Raw genomic sequence first — 23,294 nt, 5'->3', positions numbered from 1 at the left:
CCCAACCAATATTTTAGCTAAACTAATGCCTCTTCTCTGTTGTTGTTGTGCAGGTCATCATGACTGGGGTCAGGATGAGAACACTGGCGCTCGCCGTTGTCCCATGTGCCTAGAGCTTGGCCCCGTTGTGACGCTGTGCATGGGTCTGGAACCGGCCTTCTATGTGGATGTGGGCGCTCCGACGTTTGCATTTAATCCGTGTGGACACATGGCGACTGAGAAAACTGTCAAGTAAGGCCTTAACTGCAAGTAACAATCACTGCAACTGGAATCAGACTAATGATATATCCACTCTTATGGTTTCAGATACTGGGCTAATGTTGAGATTCCGCACGGTACCAACGGCTTTCAGGCTGTTTGTCCATTCTGTGCGACGCCGTTGGATGGCGCGACTGGCTATATTAAATTAATTTTCCAGGATAATTTAGATTAAATATGATATATAAAGATACACACATACAAATACAAAACACATACACATACATACGTGCGATTACGTGCATATAGTTGTAGTAATTGGATCGATCGAAGCTGAGAAGCTGGCAGGAGCTGAGAAGCAGGCATTAATACAACTAGGCTTTATTTATTATCATTAATTATGTATGCACGTAATTTTATATATACATATGTATGTATGTACGTATGTAATTGCAAAGTTTGCGCTGCATTCTAAACCGATTACGGATTACAGATTATATAAGCATATTATTATTTAAGCCCAATTATTTACAACAAAAGCAAACGATAATCCACAAGTAAATGTACTTCACTTATTGATTGATTGATAAATGAATGCAACATATATGCCACAAAAAGAAAAGAAACAGCCGATGCAGCCGGATGTTATAGTTTATTCCCCCTATATAGTCTGTTGTATAAATTATTTCAAGCAAACGAAATGAATTTGAAAAGCGCCACGTAAATCGCAAATGCTATATGTAGGAGTTACGAAGCAAGTAAAAGCAACAAAAAATGTGTAAAAATTATGTAAAAACAAAAGCAAAACAAACATACATAAGATTAAACCGTAATTATAAAGTTTCATTATTATATCAATGCAGTAACGACCACAAATTATTTTAAATGTGTTTGCGCCGCCAGCCTATCAATCAGAACAGAACACAACACAACATAAATGTACTCGTACTTTTCACCAAATCTAGAGCTTACACAAACAATTAATTGTAAACATTTACAATACACATGCGTGCAAAAGTTAAACATTGTACAGTTTTCAACAAAAAAGTAATGAAAAACACTTTTTGAAGCGAACGCATTTATATCGACATATGTAATATGGCAGGCTATCAAGCATTTGGTCAGATAAATCCCTACCTATCCTGCACTACAATCCATCAATAACAATGGCAAGGAGATACAGGACAACACATTTCTGTTCCCTGCAGTGGACACAGAAAGCGAATGTTTAAGCTTCACAGCACCAGAATCTTCTTCACACAGCCAGAGCGCGTTCGTATCATAAATTTATTCATTTTCTGCCCAAAACGCATTCTTATATGTTAGTTAATATTACGATTCTTATTTGTATAACGTATTCTTATTTTTTAAGCATAGACACTTTGTGTGTTCATAATAAAAATGTTGCGCCGCAAATGTTAAATATTTCAACATTGCAAACAAACAAACAAAAGATGGTAAAAATCAATTGTAAAATAAAAATCTCTAGCTATACACATACTGAAAAACAAAACATGAGTATATTTTGATTAAAGCGCGCATTGAATAAAACCAGCAAGCACTTTTATTATCCACTCTGCCATCAAACTGGAATCTACAATTGTATTCGATCTCGGCACGCAAAGAAAACGATATATATTTTAACTCAAAACCAAATTCTTGGAGTGTGAGCATTATTCTTCAGCGTGGACATCTCTACCGCTAGAAATGGTATGTTAGTGGATTTTGTTGGTTGCACGTTTTTGAATTAGTGGGCCTTAATAATGTCACAGTTTAAGATTTAAAAGAAAACTCTGAGCTCTTGTTCCTACTGAAGGCTCCAAATATTGGCCGAGTTGCTGTGATTTTATAGTCAAACTTATGGGTTCGCATTCGCAGATCTGTTAGCACGTTGCAAAATCTTGGCCGAGTTACTGTGATTCCATAGCCACAGTTATTCATATGGGCTCAATATTTGGTTTAAGGGTTCGCATTCACAGATCTTTTAACAGGTTGCAAAATATTGTCGGTAAATGTAAGAATTTTGAGATATAACGAATGGTTATTCCAACATTTCAAATGGAAATGGCTTAAAATTATAGGTCAGGTTCACTAATATTCCTTTTTAACGGCATGCAGGGTTTGTAGAGTGTTCATTACAGCCCCTCGTAAACGTTTCAAGTGGATAGCTACAGCTCAAGGACTAAATTAGCTCCAAAATGGTCCGAAACTCTCATTTTTTTTAAAATCCATCAATTGAACAACTCTGTTAAAAGTTTAACATAAAATGTTATTTGTCTGTTAATCAAAATTGCAACGGTTCAAAGCTTCACTGAAATTGGCTGTTAAATGGTGCAAAGCTTCACTAGAATTGGTTGGTATATTTCTTCCCTCAACCCAATATTATTTGAAATGTATTTATTATGTCGGGACGGCGCGTACGCCATTCCCGGCTACCAAAAATTACACGCACGAGTTATTCACATTAGGAATAATCGCAGAGGTCAACTCAACCGAATGTGCAATGGCCAAGCCTCACTCCGGAGGAACCGCCTTCGTGATCACGGTTAACCTCTACGCCAGGTAAGTATGCTTAACTCCGCTTTTGGCTTCTCACACCATCCAAGGGCTGTGCGAACTGGTTGTGAATTATAGTGCACAACTATGAAAATGTATCCCAAAAGTATGCAATACAATTTGTTGACACTTATACTTGTACCGCGATGAAGAAATCAATTAAAACAACCCCCATATTTTATGAAAACAGTTTTCATATTTATTTTTTTGAATCTTTTCATGTGTGTATGTAGTTTTGAAACAAAAATTTATTGTTGTGGCTGTCATATTGCATTGATCTAAAGAATAATAAAAGTGCATCAAATTTTTGCTTAAATTGTAACCAACTTATTGTCTTCTTGCCATATACAATTTATTGTCATTGTTCTTCTTGAAATTAATTTCTATTAATTAATTAATTTTGGAGTAGTACCGATTTATATTCTTTTGAAGCTGCTTATTGACATCAATGTTTCAATTTTCTACCGCATAGGTATTTTTGCCTCTTTCGCAAATTTGATATTCCCGTTTTTGGGTGTTTGTTGTTCATGTTCGTTTATAATATTTGTATGATGTTTATTAATTTAAAAAATGGAATAGTTTCATCATGCATAGGTACCTATTAATTAAATTGAAATTTCAATGTAAGTTTATTCATATTTTTGTTCGTGCAAAGATCTTATTATTTGATTATGTTATTATGTCGTATGTATGTACTATAAGTTTTTCGAAATGATTGAAAATTCACAGTTAATGAAAGTATTTTGCTCGTATTGTTTTCGTTTTTGCAGAGAAATGTTAATGTTGCTATCTAAGTACGTAAGAGTTGTGTAAGTTTATAATCGACATGGAAATTTGTATTTATTATAATTTGTTGGAATATTCATTTATTTGTTAAATACAAGTATATAAATACATACATACATCATTTGGGAATTCATATAATTTGATATTCGCTGAAAGTACACAAAATATGACTCTTTATTTTCATCATCATGATAGACATCATCATCATCATCATCTACATTTGTCGTTTTCATTTATTTGTAAGTACAACACTAATATTTATAAACCGCTTATTCGTTTTGCTTTTTGTTTCGTTTTGGACTCTTGTGCGCTTAGCTGCAAAATTATTTATACAAAAACGTACTTGTACTCGTACTTGTCTTACAAACTCTTTTAAGCCCCAAAACCTATATCTGTGTATACAAAAATTTATCAAAATTGCTAAGTGGAAAAATAACGGATATAAAAAGAAGTTTGATTCGATTTTTAATTGCAAAACAGAAGAAGCTAATGCATTTAGTACAAATATAACAAAAACTTAACAGATTCTCTTCAGCTATAATCGTAGTTAGGTTTAAGAAATACATAATCATCATATCATTCATTCCATTCGGTTTGAAATGAAATACATATATAATTTGTTTTTTTTTTTTTTTTTTGTTTTATCGCTTAAGTGCAAATATATATCGTAGTACTATATATCATACTTTATGTTCATATCAAACCCAAGCCCAAATAGTGCATAGAACTATCAAAAAGTTATGTTTTATTGTTCGTTAATTTTTAATACATATACATATTACTTAATGACATGCAATACGTTTCAGATTTTCGATTTATATTTGTTTTTACAGACATATAGTATAGTATTCTAAACATTATGCAAATAGTTTATTTATGTTTACATATCGTGTTCTTATTGTCTTTAAAATTACTTCATTATTGTTGTAAAATTCATTTCATTATATTACAAATAAGCAATTAGGGAATTATTCGCGAAATGTGAGCAAAAAGCAATGGATATTCGATCCATTTCTCAGACTATATCGCGGGTGAGTGAAACAAACAATCAACATTTCGATAACTTCTCTTTCGAACAACACCAATTATGCAAATATTATGGAAAAATTTACGAGAAAAACATGAAAAATTGTGTAACAAAAAGTTTAACTATATTCGGAATGGGGATGCGACCCCAAACAATTAATATGTATATATATGTTTATTATTTATTGTTGCAAGGAGCACCACAGTAGACAGTAGCAATAAAAATTATCCTTTTTTATTTTTAAATTTTTCTACATACATTTGTTCAAAATCGTTTTATTGTTCTTCACTTATCTCAGTTGAATATAATTGTTGAGGGAGTGGAGTGACATTTGCGAGAGGCGAAACGTTTTCCTCATTTCAAGTTGTTTAAGCATTGTATTTATAATAATTATGTTAATATTTCTTTACAAGTAACACAACCGAGACCTATTAGCTATGCGGGAGAACTTTCAAAATAAATAAATTCTTTCAATAGGCATTAAAATTTTATCAATTAAGTGGGAGCGAATCGTTCGCATTTTAATCATTTCAAGTAGTTTTATAAAACTTTAAGCGAAATTGTTAAGCTCTGTTGCACTAAAATAATTCAACAATTTCAAGGAGTTTAATAAAATTAATAACCCTTTTTTAAACAAAAACCTTAATATGAATGTAAATTAATTCAGACGCAATAAAGCCAATGAAAGCCAAGCAAAATATGTAAATTGTTGTAATTATGAATATATTGGCTTTGGTAATTTGGATTGGTGAAATATATTGTTAAACAAAATCTTCAAAAAAAAGAAAGAATTGAATTTAAAAGCTCCTTAAAAAATGTTCGCCTTTTGAAGCTACGAATTTTTGGAAATTGTGGTTGCTGTTATATCAGAACTTTTGGAAATAAATCCTTGGAAATATTGATAAAGAAAATCTTTGAAAACTAGAAAGAAATATGTAACGCTATTGGCTTTAAATATGTTGGAATTCTCAAGCTAAGAAACTAATATACTTTCCTTTGGTTTTAAAATATTGTACCGGAAACACTCATAAATATAGTGGTGGGAAATGAATCCTTATGTATATTGATAAATAAAAGCTTCGAGAACAATAAAGCATTAATTGAAATTAAAAAAGAAAAGGTCGATAATATGCTATGTTTGTATTGGTTTCAAAAACTGCTAAACATTTTATTGAAGCTGCGGATAAATAATTTTCTGATGCTAAGTAGCTTCATTACTTCATATTCTACCGATAACACTCAGAGATATAGTGGAATACTGATTTCCCTAAAAGAAAACGAAATGAACCTGATTTAGAACTCTTGACCAAAGACTTCTGATGCTAAGAAACTACAATACTTTTGCTTTTGAGAGTATTGTACCGATAATACTTTTATACCCGAATTCGAGGGAACAACAAACGCTTAAAAGTTTCGCCTCTCTCCACAGTTTCTGTCGGGTTCTGTGAAATCACCGTACTTCCCTCGTACATTTATGTCTGTTATTGTCATAAATTGTATTGTCCTTAACACTAGGCTTATCGTACAATATTTTCGAGCGTCAGTATTGGGCTCAGCAAACTATTTTGCGCACTTCTTCATCTTTCGATCATTATTGTCATCGTGTCGCATTATTATTGTCGGCGTACATTTTACATAGAACCGCTTTACAGCTACACTATAATTTATTGTCTGTATTCAGATGAATTGTAAGTAGTGGTAGTATGTAATTGCTAGAAAATCTACAATTTTTTACCGTTACCGAAGTCGTAGATGTACATTGTATGTATGTAGTATATGTATATGTAAGTTTAATGCAAGTATACAAGTAAAAAAGTAGAATTCCATACGCGTACAGGTAAATATACAAAAAGGTTTCGACGCCACCAAAAATCTGAACCACGCAAGCAACTCTCAACTGGCTGGCCCCGGCGAGCCGCCAACTCTCACACACGCACACACAATGTCAACTGTTTGTTGTTGTACACCTTAAAAATAACTATCAAGATATGTCTTTCAGATGATATTAGCCTGGTTGTGAATGTTCTGTTCGCTAGCCCGGAATTTGCAACAGGCCCAGCAGCGGGGATATGCGATTCGTTTGATATGAGATTATACATTCGCTCCGAAAAAATCTCGAAATACGTTCTGTATGTATGTTTGTGAAGGGAGTGTGTCTGTATATTTGGCGTGTAGGATATGCAGAATGTGTTATAGGATATGATTTGAGTCCCTTGCTAGTTCCTGTTGCAAACTTCAGGCATTTATCTGAGCGCGTCCTCAACACTCTGGACACTATCAGGCAAGCAAGCGGCTTGCAAGACCCCGACGTGTCGCAACCAGGCTAAGAACTGTTGAAATCGCGTAGACCACCAAGTGTCTGCTGCTCCAGTGTTGGCCCCCAGTGGCGGAGGCACCCGAGTTAACAACATTTATCTTCCAGCCCAGATTGTTGTGTGTGAAGCACTGCATCGGTAGAAAGACAGAAACATTGTCAACCTGAAACTTAAACGCTGTCAAGAGTTGTGCTAATTACCTGATAGTACAACAAATCGGGGGCATCCATGGGTACTGTCCAATTCAGATAGCCCGGCTCTCCCTCCTCGCAGTGCAGTTCCAGCGTCAGCTTGTAATCCTCAAAGGTTTCGCTCTCCGCCGAACGATCAATGCCGCGATGTTGCCATTCGCAGTATCGACCAGCTAAAAAAAATTATAGTTATTTTATAATAGGGGAAACCCCAATTAGACTTAGATGGTCTTCAAAAATATTATCAAATGTCTAATATCTAATAATCTACATATAATAATAAATAATGTTTGCGTCTGCAGAAAATTGATTGTTAAGGCTTAAGATAAACGTATTCTTTTTAAACAAACTTGTACAGATGCGTCGGTCTCTATGTATAATCCAATCCAATCCAATCCAATCCTTCATACAAATACGATCCGGATCTATAGTTATATTTTTTAAAATCTTTATTTATTCATCAAAAGCTATTTTATTCCCTTCAGAAGCTATATCCTCCGAGTGTAATGCATTTTATATAGAGCCGCTTTCTCCAAAAATTATTAAAAAATTAAAAAATTATTTTCTGGATGTCCTAAATCGTTTCAAAGAGATGTCCCTTAAGTGGTCTGTCGAGAAATTTCTTAACTAGCCAGAAGTCTTCAGGCGAAAAAGTGTTAAGTGGGAGATTGATTGCTACGAGACACAACAAATTTCTGTAAATGCTCTTGACTGTTCCATTACAAAAGTCAACAGTCTCAAAAATGATATTTTAATGTAACTTTAAATATTGCTCTTATCGCATTGTTTTTAGTTGATATTCTTTGTAGATTTTAGGACATATTTTCGTGTTATAATTGTACACGGTAGTACTATATATACTTGTTTTTCAAAGGGCAATTGCTCCTATCTTGATATCATATTGGCACCAACCATAGCTTGCCCAGCCAATAACGCCTGCAAAAGTGTTATCCGTTTTATCTTCCTCTAAATTAATGTTAACTTTTAGTTACCAGCGACCAATGTATTTTGAAAATTTCTCCCTTTTGCATGCAAATCCTTACATTTTTATAACTATCTAATTGTCATACTCATTTAAGGGTTTTTGTCATTCTCGTTTAAGCTATAAGATCCAATTACTACAGATTCCAATAAACATAAACATTGCAACTCTAATTATTTCTAACAAATTATAAATATCAGAAAACGTATATGGATGTGAGTGATTCGAAAAAATTGATGTTTGATAAAGAATAAAGCAAATTTGTAGTTTTCCTTAGAAAATGCATTCAAATACCTTTGCGATTTATATTTTTTGTAGGATATAGCAAACAATTACCTGCTGTCGGTATAGAATCGCCATCATCATCGAATTCCACACCTGCATATGCTTTCTGTTTGCGCGCATCCAGGCCCATTTTTTGGCCCAAGCCGCCTTCCGGCGAATCGGTTATATAGAACGGGTGGAATCTGTTATGATGACATTTTCGGGTTTGATTTCTAGAGTGACAATTTAATAGATTGTAGACGACGAGTTTACCTTGCTGGCTGCGCTGGATCGCTGCCACCCTCGATAGTGAACTCATATGTCTTGCCACGCTCCACCGTTATCTCGGGTATTAGCAAATCGTTCAGATACCAGGCAATACCCCAGGAGGGAACGCCTGTAATGGGCGTATAGCCCCGCTTGCCACCAGTGGGTCCAATAACAGCGCGGAATTTGGTCACTCCCTCGATTTTGCGCGTTGGCCAGGGCTTGGGACCGCTCTCGTCCTTCACGTCGTACAAGGAGCTCTTGCAGGCGTGATCGTTCTGTGAATAAGGGATAGTCCTGCTGAGCACAACTGTACTTTTATGAAAGCTGTGCTTTACTTACGCGTGTCGAAAAATTGATGCGTATGTCATCCGGATTGTGATCGCTGGAGGTATGGGAATGGGCGTTGGCCTCTTTGCGACTATTCAGCGGTCCAATGGCTGCTATAATCGAGACCTCTCGATCGGTCGGTATGGCTGCATCGTAAATGGGCTCATTGGTTTGGAGAAGTCGCTTGTAGCGTATACTGGTAACTCCATTTTTACGATCGCCGCTCACTGAGGAGTTAAACAATTAGAAGATTAAGAGATGGTGTCGATTTTTAAGTAACAAAGGGTTCCTGATAATAAGGTTGAGAATTCTCATCCTAAAAAAGTATTCTAGTATAATTTAAAATCAGATCTCGATCTAAGTTGCATTTTTATTAGTTTTCTTAGATTTTTTCGACAACCCGCTCAGTTGTTGCCACAAATGTTCTTCTTCTTTTTAAATGCAAAGAAAACAGTTCCTCAGAATAAAAGTGTCGACATTTTAGGGAGTGCTTCAATTTCAATTTTCAATTAGTCTATTAGGGGTAATAGGAAAGAGTGCTACATACCCACTACCACATCATTGCGTCCGCCAATGCGTTCGTCAGGACACACGCCACGTTGTCCATCACACTGCGACAGATCCGAGATGAAGTAATCCTCGGCACGGAAGACGCGCGCAGTCGTGTCGTAGAAGGCCACCACCACATCGGATTGAGCCATTTGAGCGCGTCCATTGGCGCCCGACAGACCAAAGGCCATGTACTGATCCTCGCTGATGCGGCCGAAGAGCTCGATCTGCAAATACTCGCCCTGGAGCTCCCACTTCACCTGAAGCTTGTTCGGCAGGACTTCGCGGCAGTTGCTGTAGACTGGCCGTGGCGTCGTCGTGGTCTGTAATGGTGGACAAAGGCGAGAAGGACGTGTGTCAGACGGTATGTGAAGTGGTGGTTCTGGGCATGCAGGTTGCTCTATGGGTTCTAAAACTAATACTCACGGGTGTATACCACCATGAAGGCTAATAATGCGGCGCGCATAAGTTAAAGAGATATACAATTATGAGTTATATGAGAATGGGTCTGTTTTCTCTGTAATTTCACAAATGTATGGGTGTGCATGTGTCTGCGTGTGCTAATGTCTGGGGAGAGTGTCTACGACTTTGAACCTTGAGCCTTCAGTGTGGGCGCACTTACCGTTATTTTCGTTTGACCCAACGCCGGGGGCACATCCAAGTCCTTGGGTATGAAGACGTGCCCAAAATTATGTCTGTACTCAACACACCAGACGGACAGCCAATCAATGTTGTAGACGGTCAAGGTACCGGGTAGTTGTATCTCGATATCTTCACCCTGATAGCCGCGTAATGGTTCCAGCGAGCCGATTTCATTAGGGACCTGCGAAGATATTCAGATACTACTATAACATCTGAAGCTATCACTTCACCTTCATATAGCCACTAACCTTAATACCCATAATGTTGGGTTCACTGCCGTTGCCAACCCAGAAGTATGCATCCGGTCCAGCGCCATCGTAGTGCAAATTGGGGCTACGGGAAAACCGACCACAGGTTATTATTTCAACGAAGATAATTATGTGTGACGGGCTGACTTACATGTAAAATGTTTTGGCATCCAAGACACTGATGTTGCTGGAGCGCAGACCATGAGCCAGACGTTTAAATTCGGGCAGTACTCGTGGCTTCGGCACATCTAGGCCCGCAGGTATGAACACTTCCCCAAAATCGACCTAAAAGTAGAATTGAAATTGAACACGATTTGACTGAGCGAAGAAGTGTGTGGTTGATTCTATATTGCTCTCCTTATTCTTTATGGGGCTTAATTTGCGATTAGTGGTTCGAAATAAAAATAAAAGTCGAACTTTTTATTTACATCATTATTGAAATTAGTTTCCTTTGTAACTAAGTACAGGGTGCGCCATCTTTTATGTCGGTATGCAAACATTGAATATCCTTGAAAATAAACAACCGATTTTCAAGTATGAGATATTTTTATTTAATTTGGTTCTGTACAATTTCTTGAACTGAGGTTTTCAATACTGCTCTACTCAAGTCAGTCGGTTCACTAATGACAAAGTTATTCAATATCTACATACCGATATAAAAGATGGCGCACCCTGTATTATCTTTCAACTAACGGTCGATAAAAAAGTCCAATGACTACTTTAATTCTTGTTATAATAAAGATGAGGACTAGAAAATGTGCAGTTCTGTTTCAATTCCAAATGTCCTGCAGAGTCAATACTTTAGTCTTCTACTTTCTGGAGAAAAGCGTATGCTAACAATAATATATTCTTTTCAATCATTTTCTAAGCCAAATTTATGTATATACTTTTCAATATCATAATATTATAATCGTGATGACAACAAATATTAGAATTTCTGCATTGCAAATAATAATCAAATTAAATTTAAATAATTAAGTATATTATAAAAACTACATACATACAAGTATATGGGAACTTATATGGGCAACCGATTTTAGTAATTCTCCAACCTACTATACGGCAATATAAAAACGCTGATAGACTAAATTTTCTTAAGATATATATATGCTATATATAAAACAACAGAGTTTTTGGAGCAAAACTTGATTTTTGCATCGGTTGTTTCTATGGCAGCAATTTGTGATATAATGATTAAAATAACTTATAAGTCGGAAATTTAACCAAGATATCTGAATAATCAAGTGATTTCATACAGCGAACAGACAAATCTGTCTATATTGATTCGTCTCGTCTTACTGATCATAGATAAACTAGTATGTAGCTTTAATATGGGGCTTGTCACGCCATATACGAGTATGCCCTTTTCTCCTCTTGTTATGTGCATATTTTTGAAAGTACTTTAATTTTAATCTTACTGATAATATAAGTACTCGTAGGAACCTTTAATATGGAGTTTGCCATGAGTATGCCCTTTTCTCCTCTTGTTATTTGCATATTTTTCGAAAGTACTTCAATGTTGGATTCAAGTCTATTATTAAGTCTTACTATATAGCTGATAATGCAGACTGTTAGCAGTTCCAATCACATTCAATTAATCGGCCTTGCATGCCAACAGGCCTCAGACGACATGCTTTTTACAAAATATGCACACATTTTGTTGTTGTTTTTGTTGTTGTTGTTGTTGTATACGAAAAAGTACATAGAGTTGTAATTGTATGGGTGTGTGTTTGTGTGTAGCCTCCAAAAAATGACGATGCGCGCGCAGAAACTCCACAAACACAAGCACTTACACACACACACACACACACACACACACATGCATACATCTATAAAATGCTAGACATCCCCAATGTGGGTGACTGTGTGTGTGTGGGTGTGTGGCAGTCAGCCCCCAAGAACTTTTTTGGCTGTCAGTCAATGGAAGGAGCCAACAGAGAGCGCGCGTAACACTCACACATTGCCAACAGTTGTCTCTCAATGCGGCTCTGTCTGTGTGTGTGTGTGTGTGTTTTTGTGTGTCTTATAACAGTAACAGTAACAAGGAGGGCACCCTGTATTTTGGCGCTCATACTTAATGTTGTTTTTGCTTTGTTGGTTTGTGCATAAGAGAGCCCTTGCGACTCTCTCTCTCTCTGCCGCCCACTCCCCAATACCTCCCACCAATTGCTGCTCCAGTCTGCGTTTCTTTATGTGTGTGTGTATGTGGGTGTGTGTACGTAGGTAGGTGTGGGTGGGTGGGTGTGGGCGTGTGTGTTGGTGTCTGTATTTATATGCAACCACTTGAGTTAATCAAAAATGTCTGCTGTAATTTATTTTACTACGGACGCCATCTTTTATTTGGTCATGCAGCGCTCTCGCTCGCACGCGCTGCTAAACTCCTTGTTGTTGCTGCTGCTGCTCGAAGTTTTGCAACAATTTCTATTTGCTCTCGTTTCTATTTTTCCCGTTTTTCGTATTTAAATGCACATTTTAGCAAAAGTAATTTACTACTCAGTCCGTTCGTCTGTACTTATGTTTGTATTTATGTAAGTCTGTGTGCGATAGTGTGGGTTGGCGTGTGTGTGTGCATGTGTGTGTTTGTGTTTGTAGTGGTGGAGGCAGAGAAAAGCATAATTTGTGTATGCTCTGAAAACGGGCGCGGCTTTTGAATGTGTAAAAAAGTCTGGCAACAAAAAAATATTATTATAATTAAAAATTCGCGAAAAGTTTTTCCGGCACTTCCGGTTGCCAATTGGTGGCCCACAAGCATTATCTATGACCCACATTAACGATGCGGCAAAAACAAAAATCGATTGAAACATTTCCCATTTTTCTTTTTTCTTCAATTTTGTTCTTGTTGTTTTCTTCTGTTTTGGTCGTTGCTCTCTAAACCTTTGCCGTTAAATTTCAAATTAGACGAGAAATGTAATTACAAAGCGGCTGGAATTATTTTTTAATATAAATCTATGATGAGAAGCGACGAAGGGCGCACACGGCATGTGACCAAGAAAGTGGAATCAAGTTGAAGTAGAAGAAGACTTACCGTAAAACGTCTGCACCACACTGACAGCCATCGAATGTCCTTAATCCTTTTGCCCATGGGTAAACGCAGTATGATGTCCGTATTGTTGTGCGCCTGCAGAATGGGTGGATCGCTGTGGGTGGCAAAGAAAAGTGCAGAGTAGAAGAGATGAGCACAAGCAGAGGGCGTCCCGAGTTTAATTTTGTGGTCATGCGATTGCAGAGCAATAAAAATGGACTTCATCCAAGATGAAATGCGTTAGTCTAGCAATACTACCAACTACGCAATACCCTCTACTATTTCTAAAAAATTGCTTTTGACTGCAGGGTAAGTGTAAGGTGCCTTTTACAGATCATTAGCTTCATAGATGATAATTATAATTCTTGAGTGTGTTTATTTCAATACTACCATATAATCTTAATAATTGGAAAGATCTTAAATAAAGAATAAAGATTTTTGTGTTTGTTTTAAAGTATGAATTTGTCATTTCTTCTTATAATAGTTTGTCAGTCATATGTATATTTAAACGCTATACTTATTAAAAACTCTACATACTGCATTCCTTTTATAACTTTTATTTAAATTTGATTATATAACTACTCGTACATCATTAAAATGCTATTTAAGCCTAAATCGTTTAAAGCACATATTTGTTGGCTTCGTTAACAGAACTTTCTCTCATATAATAATTCGAGTTCTTGGTCAGCTCGAATAACAGCCATGTATGAATACACATAACTTAGATGATTATCGATAAGGCTATACTTCAAGATCTGCTGCATTTCAAAAAACATTAACTTTATTTTTTAGGAAAACTGCGATAAGAATTTTATAACAATTTCGTTGCGTTGAAATTGAAGTCAAATATTTCTTATAAAATTTTAAGCCTTTTTCTAAGCGTGTACATCATCACTATTCACCTATAGTTTATAATTGAAGCCAACTAATACAACATTTATGGTAGTCGTATATTAATATTATTATAGAAGAGTTTGGATTTAGGAAAACAAAAAAGAAAGTCGCTTTTCATTTACGATTTACTTAAAAAATGACTCATTTCTTTTGTATGCTTTCGATGTTGTGGGCCGAGTTTCTGCTACAAATGTTCCATTTAATATTAAATGCCACTTAATAACATAAGACTAATATACTTCTCGAGTGTACAGAGTATTCTTAAAGCAAGCAACTAAGTATATACAAGTATGTATGTATAGTCCACTTCGGCAAACTCGCTAAGCAGCGCTTATTAAAAAATTCTCAGGCTGCCGTTTGATGAAGAAAGCCAAGTAGTTTGGAAAAATGAGTGCTTTGGCATTTTCAATATTTAGTTTCGATGTCGTTGCCATTAACATTTAAGCGTGACCAAACACAGAGTATCATTATAATTGCAAAATTAAATCGAGCTTTTTTCGTTTTGCTCGCGCTTTTATTCAGTTTTTGCTTGCTGGTTATGCGCATTATTCATGAAGCTGGCGCTCTGATGAAGATTTATTGCTAATGCAACGATGGGACGCAATGCACACATCGCTGCACGCACACACACACTCACACATAAGACCACCTATGTATACATACATACTCCTATGTACAAAAAATATATACGCATATGAAAATGCCTGAAATTGTAATTTTTTACACCATGACAGAATGAATTACGTTACGAAGTTTACGTTAATTAGTGTGGGACCATTTGTAAGCGTTTGCTCAAAAAATGTTGTAAGCTTATATAATTGAATGCATTTCCAGTGCAATAATAGGCCGTTAATGCTGGATAGTTGTAATGCAATATAAGGCATTAATTGATTTCCGAGGCCTGGCGCAGATACCAAATAGCTCGAAATAGTGCTTGACAGTTACAATATTCATTACTTTTTCCATTTAGTGTTGGTGAAAGAGAATTACTTACATAAATTAACTGCGCTAGTGTGAGCGATACTCAAAAGGATAATGCCGAGACACTTCTCTAAATTCAAACTAAAGGTATGGATTCAATTGAGAAAGAGAAAAGAGTTGGCTAAGCTTTTAGAAGAAATTCATAATTCATCTCAATTCATCTCAATTCATCTCTACGCTTTTGACTGTATGATTCCATCATTATTTAAATATTATATCAGCCTATTTTAGGTCTCTAAGGTACATCACACCATATACAACATATCGAATTTATAGCAGCTGAAACTTTTTGAAAAATGGTATAAGACTTAAAGCATTGCTTTTCTATCAAAAATCGTTGTTTTTCTTCTCGAAAACAAATTAACAAACCCTTTAAATTTGCATCTAATTTCCTTAACTTGAATGCACAATTCGATTCATTGAGTAAGTCCGTTGTAGTTACATACAGACTAAAGCATTCACCACTTATTATTAATTACTCCAGAGGCCTTGAACGCATCAAAGCGAGAGCTACCAACTAATCTCAGGTTCTACCATATTTAGGCAAAAGTAATCAAATGAAGCTGTAATTTCAAGGAAGCTTGAGGCGATTAAGTGACGTAAATGCTAAACAAATGAAAATATGTTGTAAAATAATTTAGATTTTGGGCATGTGTTTTAAAATTTCGATGTAGCCTTGAACTTTTGGGCAATAAAAAAATCTGTGGTTACCTCAACAATAAGCTTTTGAGCAGTTGTGAGTGTCCCGATGGTAGTTACTGGCTCAAGACCATTGGGACTACCAGATATTGAAGCTGTACAATAATTGTGTAGCACAGAGCCCATTGACTATGCAATTGTATACATTTTAAGAGAATTCAAAAACAATCGAAGAATCGAATAGAACTACAAGACTAAAAATTAAATTAAAATTAAATTCCACCCAAATTCGTCAAATGTGATTGAGTTATGCTAGTTTACTGAAAACTTATAAGCATTCTATTATCAGGTGTGATTTTCTGCTACAGCAATGTGCTTTGCACTTTATTTTTTCTAGCTTATTTGAGAAATAAGACAAATTTCTATATAAGCTTTTATTTAGTTAGTGAGAGCTTTCATTTGGATTTATCTGTATAAATTTTAGTGAAAAGAGTACATGGAGAATGTTCTACAAAATAATAATCATGCCCTTTAATGATAAATAAATATGTATAATAACAAAACTTTCTATAGTTTGTATCCGATAATAATTGAGAAAAATTGCTTTCGTTATAAGTTAAAGCTTCGTTTTTAAAGGTGTTCTGTATTCTGTATAGGATTCTTTTTCGCGACTTTGTATTTTTCCAATTCTGCTGCCAAATAAGTAAAATGAAAGGAAAACAATGCCACCTTTTAAAGCTCTACAATAATGCAAGCAGCCTAACAGTTAAAATCCTTACAGAAGATACTTAGCAATAATGACATAGGTACCCCAAAGGGATACACACAACTCCACAAGAAAAATTTGAATATACCCTATGCGCACGAATTGGAGAAAGAGATTCTTAAATTGTTTGGCAAATCATTTCATTGGCAACAATCTGCACAAGATCATAGCTCGCTACTAAACTCTATTGCTTTGAAACATTTGCTTCTCCATCAAAATGATTTTAATTGCAAAACTTGATACTCCTTAGAAATGCGCATACTGGTATTTCAAGTATTTCACGGTTATGAGAAGCGTGTCGGTCACGTCCCCTGCCATCAGCTTTACAATGCAACGCATTGGCCATATTATTAATAATGAACTGTCTGTCTGTGGAAGAAGAGCCCAAGAGGGTTGTCTCCATGGAAAATCAGTCAACATAGGCATATCATACAGCAATAATCAGTTGGCTACGGGTCCATATTGGCAGAGTTCCGTGCTTGGCAGGCGATGGATGGATGGATTCATGAATGCTGCAGACAACCACTAAGGGTTGAGAGGGTGTGTTTTGGTTTGGTTTTCTTTTTTTCTTCTATTTTGTTTGTAACGCACAAGAAGGCATCTTGAAATGAGACTAATACACATGTGTTAAAGCCAAGGATGTGAGTATGGGTGTGTGTGTGTGTGGCCTTTGTTGTGAATGTGGCACAAGTGTCAGTCATGCTCTAACAAGTGTCGGCAGCCACGACAACCAGCCGAGGCTCAATCGACATTAGACACGGCTGAGCACTTAATTTTCACCCTTGAAATGACGTTGACAGCGAACCCTTGGCGAGATTTTCGCTTAGCCTGCAACAGTTGCAGTCACTGGGCCATGATTGCTGGCCCGCTCGTAATGAGCCAAAACAAATTGAATAGTTCTGTGTCAACAGCCGCGAACCGCAGAGCAAAAATGTATCTGTTAGATACACCACACACACACAGACACATACATAAATATTCTTATAATCATTTGGAGCTGTCACTCGACGTTGAATCTCTTGCTCTGTGCGGCCAAACGTCTCCGGGGCATTTGATGTACTTTCATCGAATTTTGTTTGCTTTTGACTTCTGTTTTCGTATCGCAAATATTTTACTTTATTTGATTTGATGGCAGAGTCTTCTGGGGTGGTTGTGCCCCCCCTGCCCTTGCCCCCAACGCTGCTCGACATTCATTGATGCACTCAACAAACTCATCGATTTTATTTTACTTTATTTTATTTGATGTGATTTACTACCAGTTTCAAACACATAAGCTTCTTCGTACTTTTGCCCAATTAGTTTGAAAGCACATTGTGTGTGGGAGTGTTTGTTTGTATGTGTGTGTGTGTGTGTGTGTGTGTGTGTATAGGCTTGATCTATATTTGTTCCTCCGTTCATCTCCCTGTCTTTTTGATGCTCAGTGTGTCTCTGAATCGCCACTCAGCTATATACATACATAAATGCATAGCTCTGACTGCAGACACAGTTCACTGTGTCATTGTGGTTATTGGCTAAACATTTCAAAGAATTTAACTTGCAATACTTGTTGCACACAATCAGACGCCCGCTCACTCTCACACAAGCCTTGCTTTCTTTTTTTCTTTTTTTTCTATTTTTGCTAAATTTGCTCTCTGTGCATGAATTTTACATTTGCTTAGTCAACATAAATTGCACAACAATGGAGCCAGACAATAAAATACGCAAGACTGGCATGGCACAGAGCGCACAATAAAACAGAAAACAGCATGGAAAGAAGGGGAGGAAAGCGCGGCAACCCCAAAAACTGTTTTAAAATTATTATGAATATTTAATTTTTGGTGACAGCTCAGCGGGAGGCATACGCCAGTGGCAGATGAGTCAACAGACCGGGCAACGACTACTCAATTAAAATTTGTACATGCTCATATCAGCATCATTATACAGAGTGCATTGCGAGGGCGTGTGGTTGGGCATTAAGCAAAGAGCCCAAAACCATTGCCTACTTCTCTGCGCGCGCCGCAAAACGACAGCAACAGGCACAACCACTTGAGGGCGACAGAAAATTCTTTGGGCTTTGCACTAAGGATGGGTGCGTGAAAGCCTCACCAAACACCAGAATCAAACAAAGAAATAAATGGTTGCAAGAATATATATATATATACATTTATCAACTAAATTGACATACACAAGCAGATGGTAAAAAAGTAAAAAAAACTTTTTTATAAAATGTATTTAAAACTATTTGTTTATTAAGATAAAAAATGTCCAACCTACGAATAGATATGCACATTTTTGTGTATTAAATATATATTATTTTCAATAAATATTATAAATTAAAGCAGTTTTAAATATTAACATTTTACCAAGTAATATAATGTACTATAGTTTTTTCTTTGCTCAAAAAGTTCAAAACATTTTGTATTTTAGAAGCCTTCACAAACAGAATTAAATATTTTTTTTAACCGATTTTAATAAATTTTGGTGTAGCGAAATTTAGAAATTTCAAAATGTGGTTTTAAATTTTTCTTGGCAATAAAATTCAGAACTCACTTCAGAAAGAAAAAGTAGTAAAATGCACTGATTTAACAACTCTTTTTATACATGATTTATGTCATACCCCAATGGCTTAAAAACTCTCATTCTACAAGTTTTTTGTTATACCAGTATCAAATTAGGAAAATATTTTCATTTAAAATATATCAATATTGTAATTATAAAGAAGAAAAAATGGAAATAAACATTTTAGAAGTAAGTATTAAAATAATTAATCAATAGACATAAGAAAGCACTTTACTCATATATTTGAAGCGACATTAAATCCAACAAATTAAAGTTTTTGATCGATATAATTCTGAATGAAGATATTAGCTTCATGTTTCGCAGATACAAATCATTTAAAGGAAGAGCATTTTTGTGGAAATATTCTTGCTGTTTGCTAATCCCTATTTTGACAGATGAAATCGTGTCGGATGGCTATCTGCATTCAGTATTGAAAACTTCTTGCTGCTCTAATTAAGTTAAAGGATGTTGCTGGGCGACATTGTCGCGCTACCACCCTTTCTACTAAGGCCCACCCTTAGGCCAACCAAAACAGAACACCAGTGTAGCAAGCAAAACAGTTTTTTGTCTTGTGGTGTTGTCAACGTTGATTAACACAATGACTGATGGCTTCGGGGTGTTGTTGAGCGGGCCAGGATGCTTTCAGGTTGGGCCTTTGAAATTCTGTACGCATTCATGGAGCACAGTTTACAACATTTTATTGTCAACAAAACTAAAACTTCATTTTGTTACTTTGCACGCGCTCGGCGCTGCATGCGCGATATTTTTAATGAAATTTGCATAAATCAGCATTAAGCAATGACTGTGGGTGGGGTGGGGGGGGGGGTTGGTTGAGCCCTTCGTCCAGCCCAGTGGCGATGCAAATGAGCAGCGCGCAACCAACTGCGTGCCATGGCAACGGCGTTAATCATGACTAGGCTGCCACTGTCACTGCTGCTTTCATTCTTTTAAAAAAATTCTAATTTAATTACTTATGCTCGGTGCATCCATTGTTAAACACGATGTCGCACACACAGACACATATATATATACTCGTCCACACACTCTGAGCACAATAAAGTGAGCGTGAACACAAAAAGAAATGAGCAGCAGCCCTTTAGTTTACATAATTAAAGTCGATTGGCGCCCGCCCAAAGAGCTTAGGCAGACATCGGCAGAGACAGTGTCACTCGATATTGAAATCAACATCACAGTAACCTGGAAATCATGCAAGTTGACTCGGCAAAGTGCAAGGAGGTTGAGGATGAGAGAGGAAGCCGCTCGAAACAATATGTTGCCTACTTTCAGGCGAGGCTTGCATACAAAACAAATTTAAAAGAGTGCTTTCTTTATTTTAATATTCTAATAAGAAGAAAAGCACTGAGTAATTTAAACTAAAAAGGTTCGTGCATAAAGAAACTAAAAAGTACTTTAAATTCAGATTCTGCTTTGTATTGTCTTTTTTTTATAAAATTTATATATACGAAATTTTATTATTATTATTTTTTTATTTTTTTTTAGTATAGTATATAACCTATCTAACAGCTTAATATAGTTCTACAAGTATGTTGGTTCCGCTAAACAAAAAAAAAAAAACAAAAAAAAACTACTTAGTAATGACAATTTTAGTTTTAATTGTAATGACAAATTTTTTAAATTTTATTTAATTGACAAATAACTGTCAATGTTAAACATAAAGAAAAGAAATAAGAAACTAGGTATACATTCAAATATGGAAAGAAAAACATAAAAAATAAAAATTTAAATTAAGTATAATTACAAACGATTTAAAGAGATTCAGACCGGATCAGGAAATTAAGTAAGCAAGATTTAATCGAACTAACCGAACTCTCATGGCCAAAGAGATGACTCAAATTATTGTAGTTGCTACACAGAACCCGAAACGGACTGTGCTAAGCATAGTTGCTTTTACAGCGATTTAGGCTTATGGGAACAAAAAATCTTGAAGGTCTTTGTGGTACCGTAAAGTTAATTTGGCTAACAAGCACCGAAGACTCGATGTCCCCGGTAATTAATTTATGTATAAAAACAACACCTAATAAAATCCGGCGGTTAGCAAGTGATGGAAGACCTAACAATTGTAGCCTGTGAAAATATGATGGTAGAGGGTCAGTTCTACTAATGTAAATGATTATTGTGGTATGTAGACGCAGACTGGAGGTCTGTTGGCTACCATTTGAAAACAAACATAGTTTTTAAAACAAAATAGCCTTTAAAGTTGAACTATTTTCCGAATTCTAAACTTCCTAAGCAGTTTTCGAATTATGACAAATGAGTGGCAACAAAGCTTAAAGCCGAGCATGTAAACATTTTAATTGAACTTGAAAATATGCAATTTTTAGAACATCTTTAGCTCCTCAATACTGTTGGCAAATGCTATCCATTATTCCCATACTAATTCTTTGTTCATTTATTCTGTTTAATTATAGTATTACAATAGTGCTCTTCTGTATTATGAAGAATATAAATTGTACATTTATTAACAACTACAGCATATGTGAGCAACTTTAAGAAAGACGGGAGCGTTTTGAAAATATATTGGTTCAAAAATGTGTTTTTTTGGCTTTAAGCAGTGGCTCTGCAATACCGCCTGCTACAACATAATAAATTCTTTATATATTTATTTTAGTTTTTGCTGTATTTTGAAACTTAAGAACAATAAAAATGAATGTTCATTTACAATATCAAATATACTGATTTTGGAAGAAGAAAAGAAGAAGAATTTAAAATATCTGCAATGAAAACAATGCACACACTGACTAGCTTTCTAATAACGATTATGAAGTACACATTTATTTAATGCAATTCTTATGAATAGAGCCTTTACAAGTAGAAGTACAGAATTTTTAATTCTCGCCCTTTAGCTTGAAAAGTTCATAAACGAGTACGATATAAATTAAGTAATTATTATTATTAAACTGAAATGTAAACGAATTACAGTTCAAACCTACATCATTAAAATATTTGTAATTCAATTTGATATAAATTAGGCAGCCAAATGGCGGTTTATCAATTTTCGCACAGCAGTTCGTTATCGTAAAGATTAGACACACATACTCGTACATATGTTTGTAATCAATGAGCGCACCACACTCGCGCACAATTTGCTTTTCCCAAATGCATGCAATGACCAAATGGCGCCACATTATGCAACGATCAATGTGTAGATACGGATACCCATACCCATATCCCTACCCCCACCCCTACCGCAACTCCTTCCCATTGGACTGGCAAGGTGCACAACGTCCGGTGCTGGGATGGGATGGAATGGGATGTCCTGGCAGTGGGTTGGGTAATGTGTCTGAAAGCGTAAAAGCGTGCAATCGTTCCGGCGTTCCGCTGTGAAAGCACAAACCCCCAACCAGCCGAACCACCTCCCGCACACCCACACCCCCACCCATTCCTCATCCCCATCCTCTAACTGACAATCCACCACGTTGTGGGCTATGCCTTTTGGGTATGTTGCTTGCCTGCTTCGCTTTATTCTTTCTCTCTTTTATTTTTGGCGCGCTGGGTGCGACGGCGTTTTACATTGAACTAATAAAGCACGGCACGTGGCATCAACAATGAAACGCATTAAAGTCGATTACAATATGAAGTTGTGCAGAGCGCTGGTGCAGGGAGCGGGCGAGGTGGGGATTGGAGCAAAATACACTCTGCAGCCTTTCATTGATAACGACAGCAGCGGGGGGAGGGCAGCAGTTGCCAAGCAGGCGCACAGGAAAGCGATTTTGAAGCTGAGGCGCAACTTAAAGCATATTCAAATACATATACTCGTATATACAATGTACATACAGATAAGTAGTATATAGTACATACATATACATACTATACAGTACGAGTATAAAGCCGCATCAGGGCTAAATACAAGAAAAAATGTGCTTGCTTTTTTTGCACTTAAACACTTTTCATGTCGCTGGCATCAAATGCCATGCCGAGCACGCTGTTTAGGTTCCTTTCTCACAATATTTTCTCTTTTCCTTTTTCTATAAGCGCGGCGTGCATTTGGCGTTCTCAACATATTTGGTCGACAGTTCAAATGTCGATGAGTTTGGGTGCTTCGACTCGAAGGTCAAAGGTTAGCTTAATATTTAAACAT

The 23,294-nt window shown here is 36.2% G+C and overlaps 2 protein-coding genes and 1 non-coding gene across 5 annotated transcripts in view; 1 reads left to right on the top strand and 2 right to left on the bottom strand.

Annotated features, from left to right (window-relative positions):
• LOC115620586 (protein pellino) overlaps nt 1–1,060 on the top strand; it is a 51,071-nt gene extending 50,011 nt beyond the window's left edge. For both annotated transcript variants that reach the window (XM_030513894.1, XM_030513893.1), the window contains exons 9-10: nt 54–231; nt 307–1,060. In XM_030513894.1, the coding sequence (XP_030369754.1) occupies nt 54–231; nt 307–433 (305 nt within the window). In that variant the 3' untranslated portion in view covers nt 434–1,060. The remainder of the gene's footprint in view (nt 1–53; nt 232–306) is intronic.
• Nucleotides 1,061–2,602: 1,542 nt separating this feature from the next.
• On the bottom strand, nt 2,603–2,768 carry LOC115622053. The gene has a single exon (XR_003995309.1). It is a non-coding gene; the product is annotated as a U1 spliceosomal RNA (small nuclear RNA).
• Nucleotides 2,769–5,588: 2,820 nt separating this feature from the next.
• Nucleotides 5,589–23,294, bottom strand: part of LOC115620512 (protein Skeletor, isoforms B/C) — a 41,299-nt gene continuing 23,593 nt past the window's right edge. The window contains exons 4-14 of one of the 2 annotated variants that reach the window (XM_030513776.1): nt 13,381–13,492; nt 10,507–10,640; nt 10,356–10,440; nt 10,088–10,288; nt 9,892–9,912; nt 9,464–9,788; nt 8,929–9,143; nt 8,593–8,864; nt 8,392–8,522; nt 7,083–7,246; nt 5,589–7,012 (exon numbers count right to left, since the gene is read on the bottom strand). In XM_030513776.1, coding sequence (XP_030369636.1) covers nt 6,845–7,012; nt 7,083–7,246; nt 8,392–8,522; nt 8,593–8,864; nt 8,929–9,143; nt 9,464–9,788; nt 9,892–9,912; nt 10,088–10,288; nt 10,356–10,440; nt 10,507–10,640; nt 13,381–13,492 — 1,828 coding nt within the window. In that variant the 3' untranslated portion in view covers nt 5,589–6,844. The remainder of the gene's footprint in view (nt 7,013–7,082; nt 7,247–8,391; nt 8,523–8,592; nt 8,865–8,928; nt 9,144–9,463; nt 9,789–9,891; nt 9,913–10,087; nt 10,289–10,355; nt 10,441–10,506; nt 10,641–13,380; nt 13,493–23,294) is intronic. The other variant, XM_030513777.1, reaches the window with a different exon arrangement.

This window comes from Scaptodrosophila lebanonensis, unplaced genomic scaffold, assembly GCF_003285725.1.
Source record: "Scaptodrosophila lebanonensis strain 11010-0011.00,11010-0021.00 unplaced genomic scaffold, SlebRS2 tig00000024-arrow-pilon, whole genome shotgun sequence".
Lineage (NCBI taxonomy): Eukaryota > Metazoa > Arthropoda > Insecta > Diptera > Drosophilidae > Scaptodrosophila > Scaptodrosophila lebanonensis.
The sequence above is the reverse complement of the archived record's forward strand: the minus strand, read 5'-3'. Positions and strand labels throughout refer to the sequence as shown.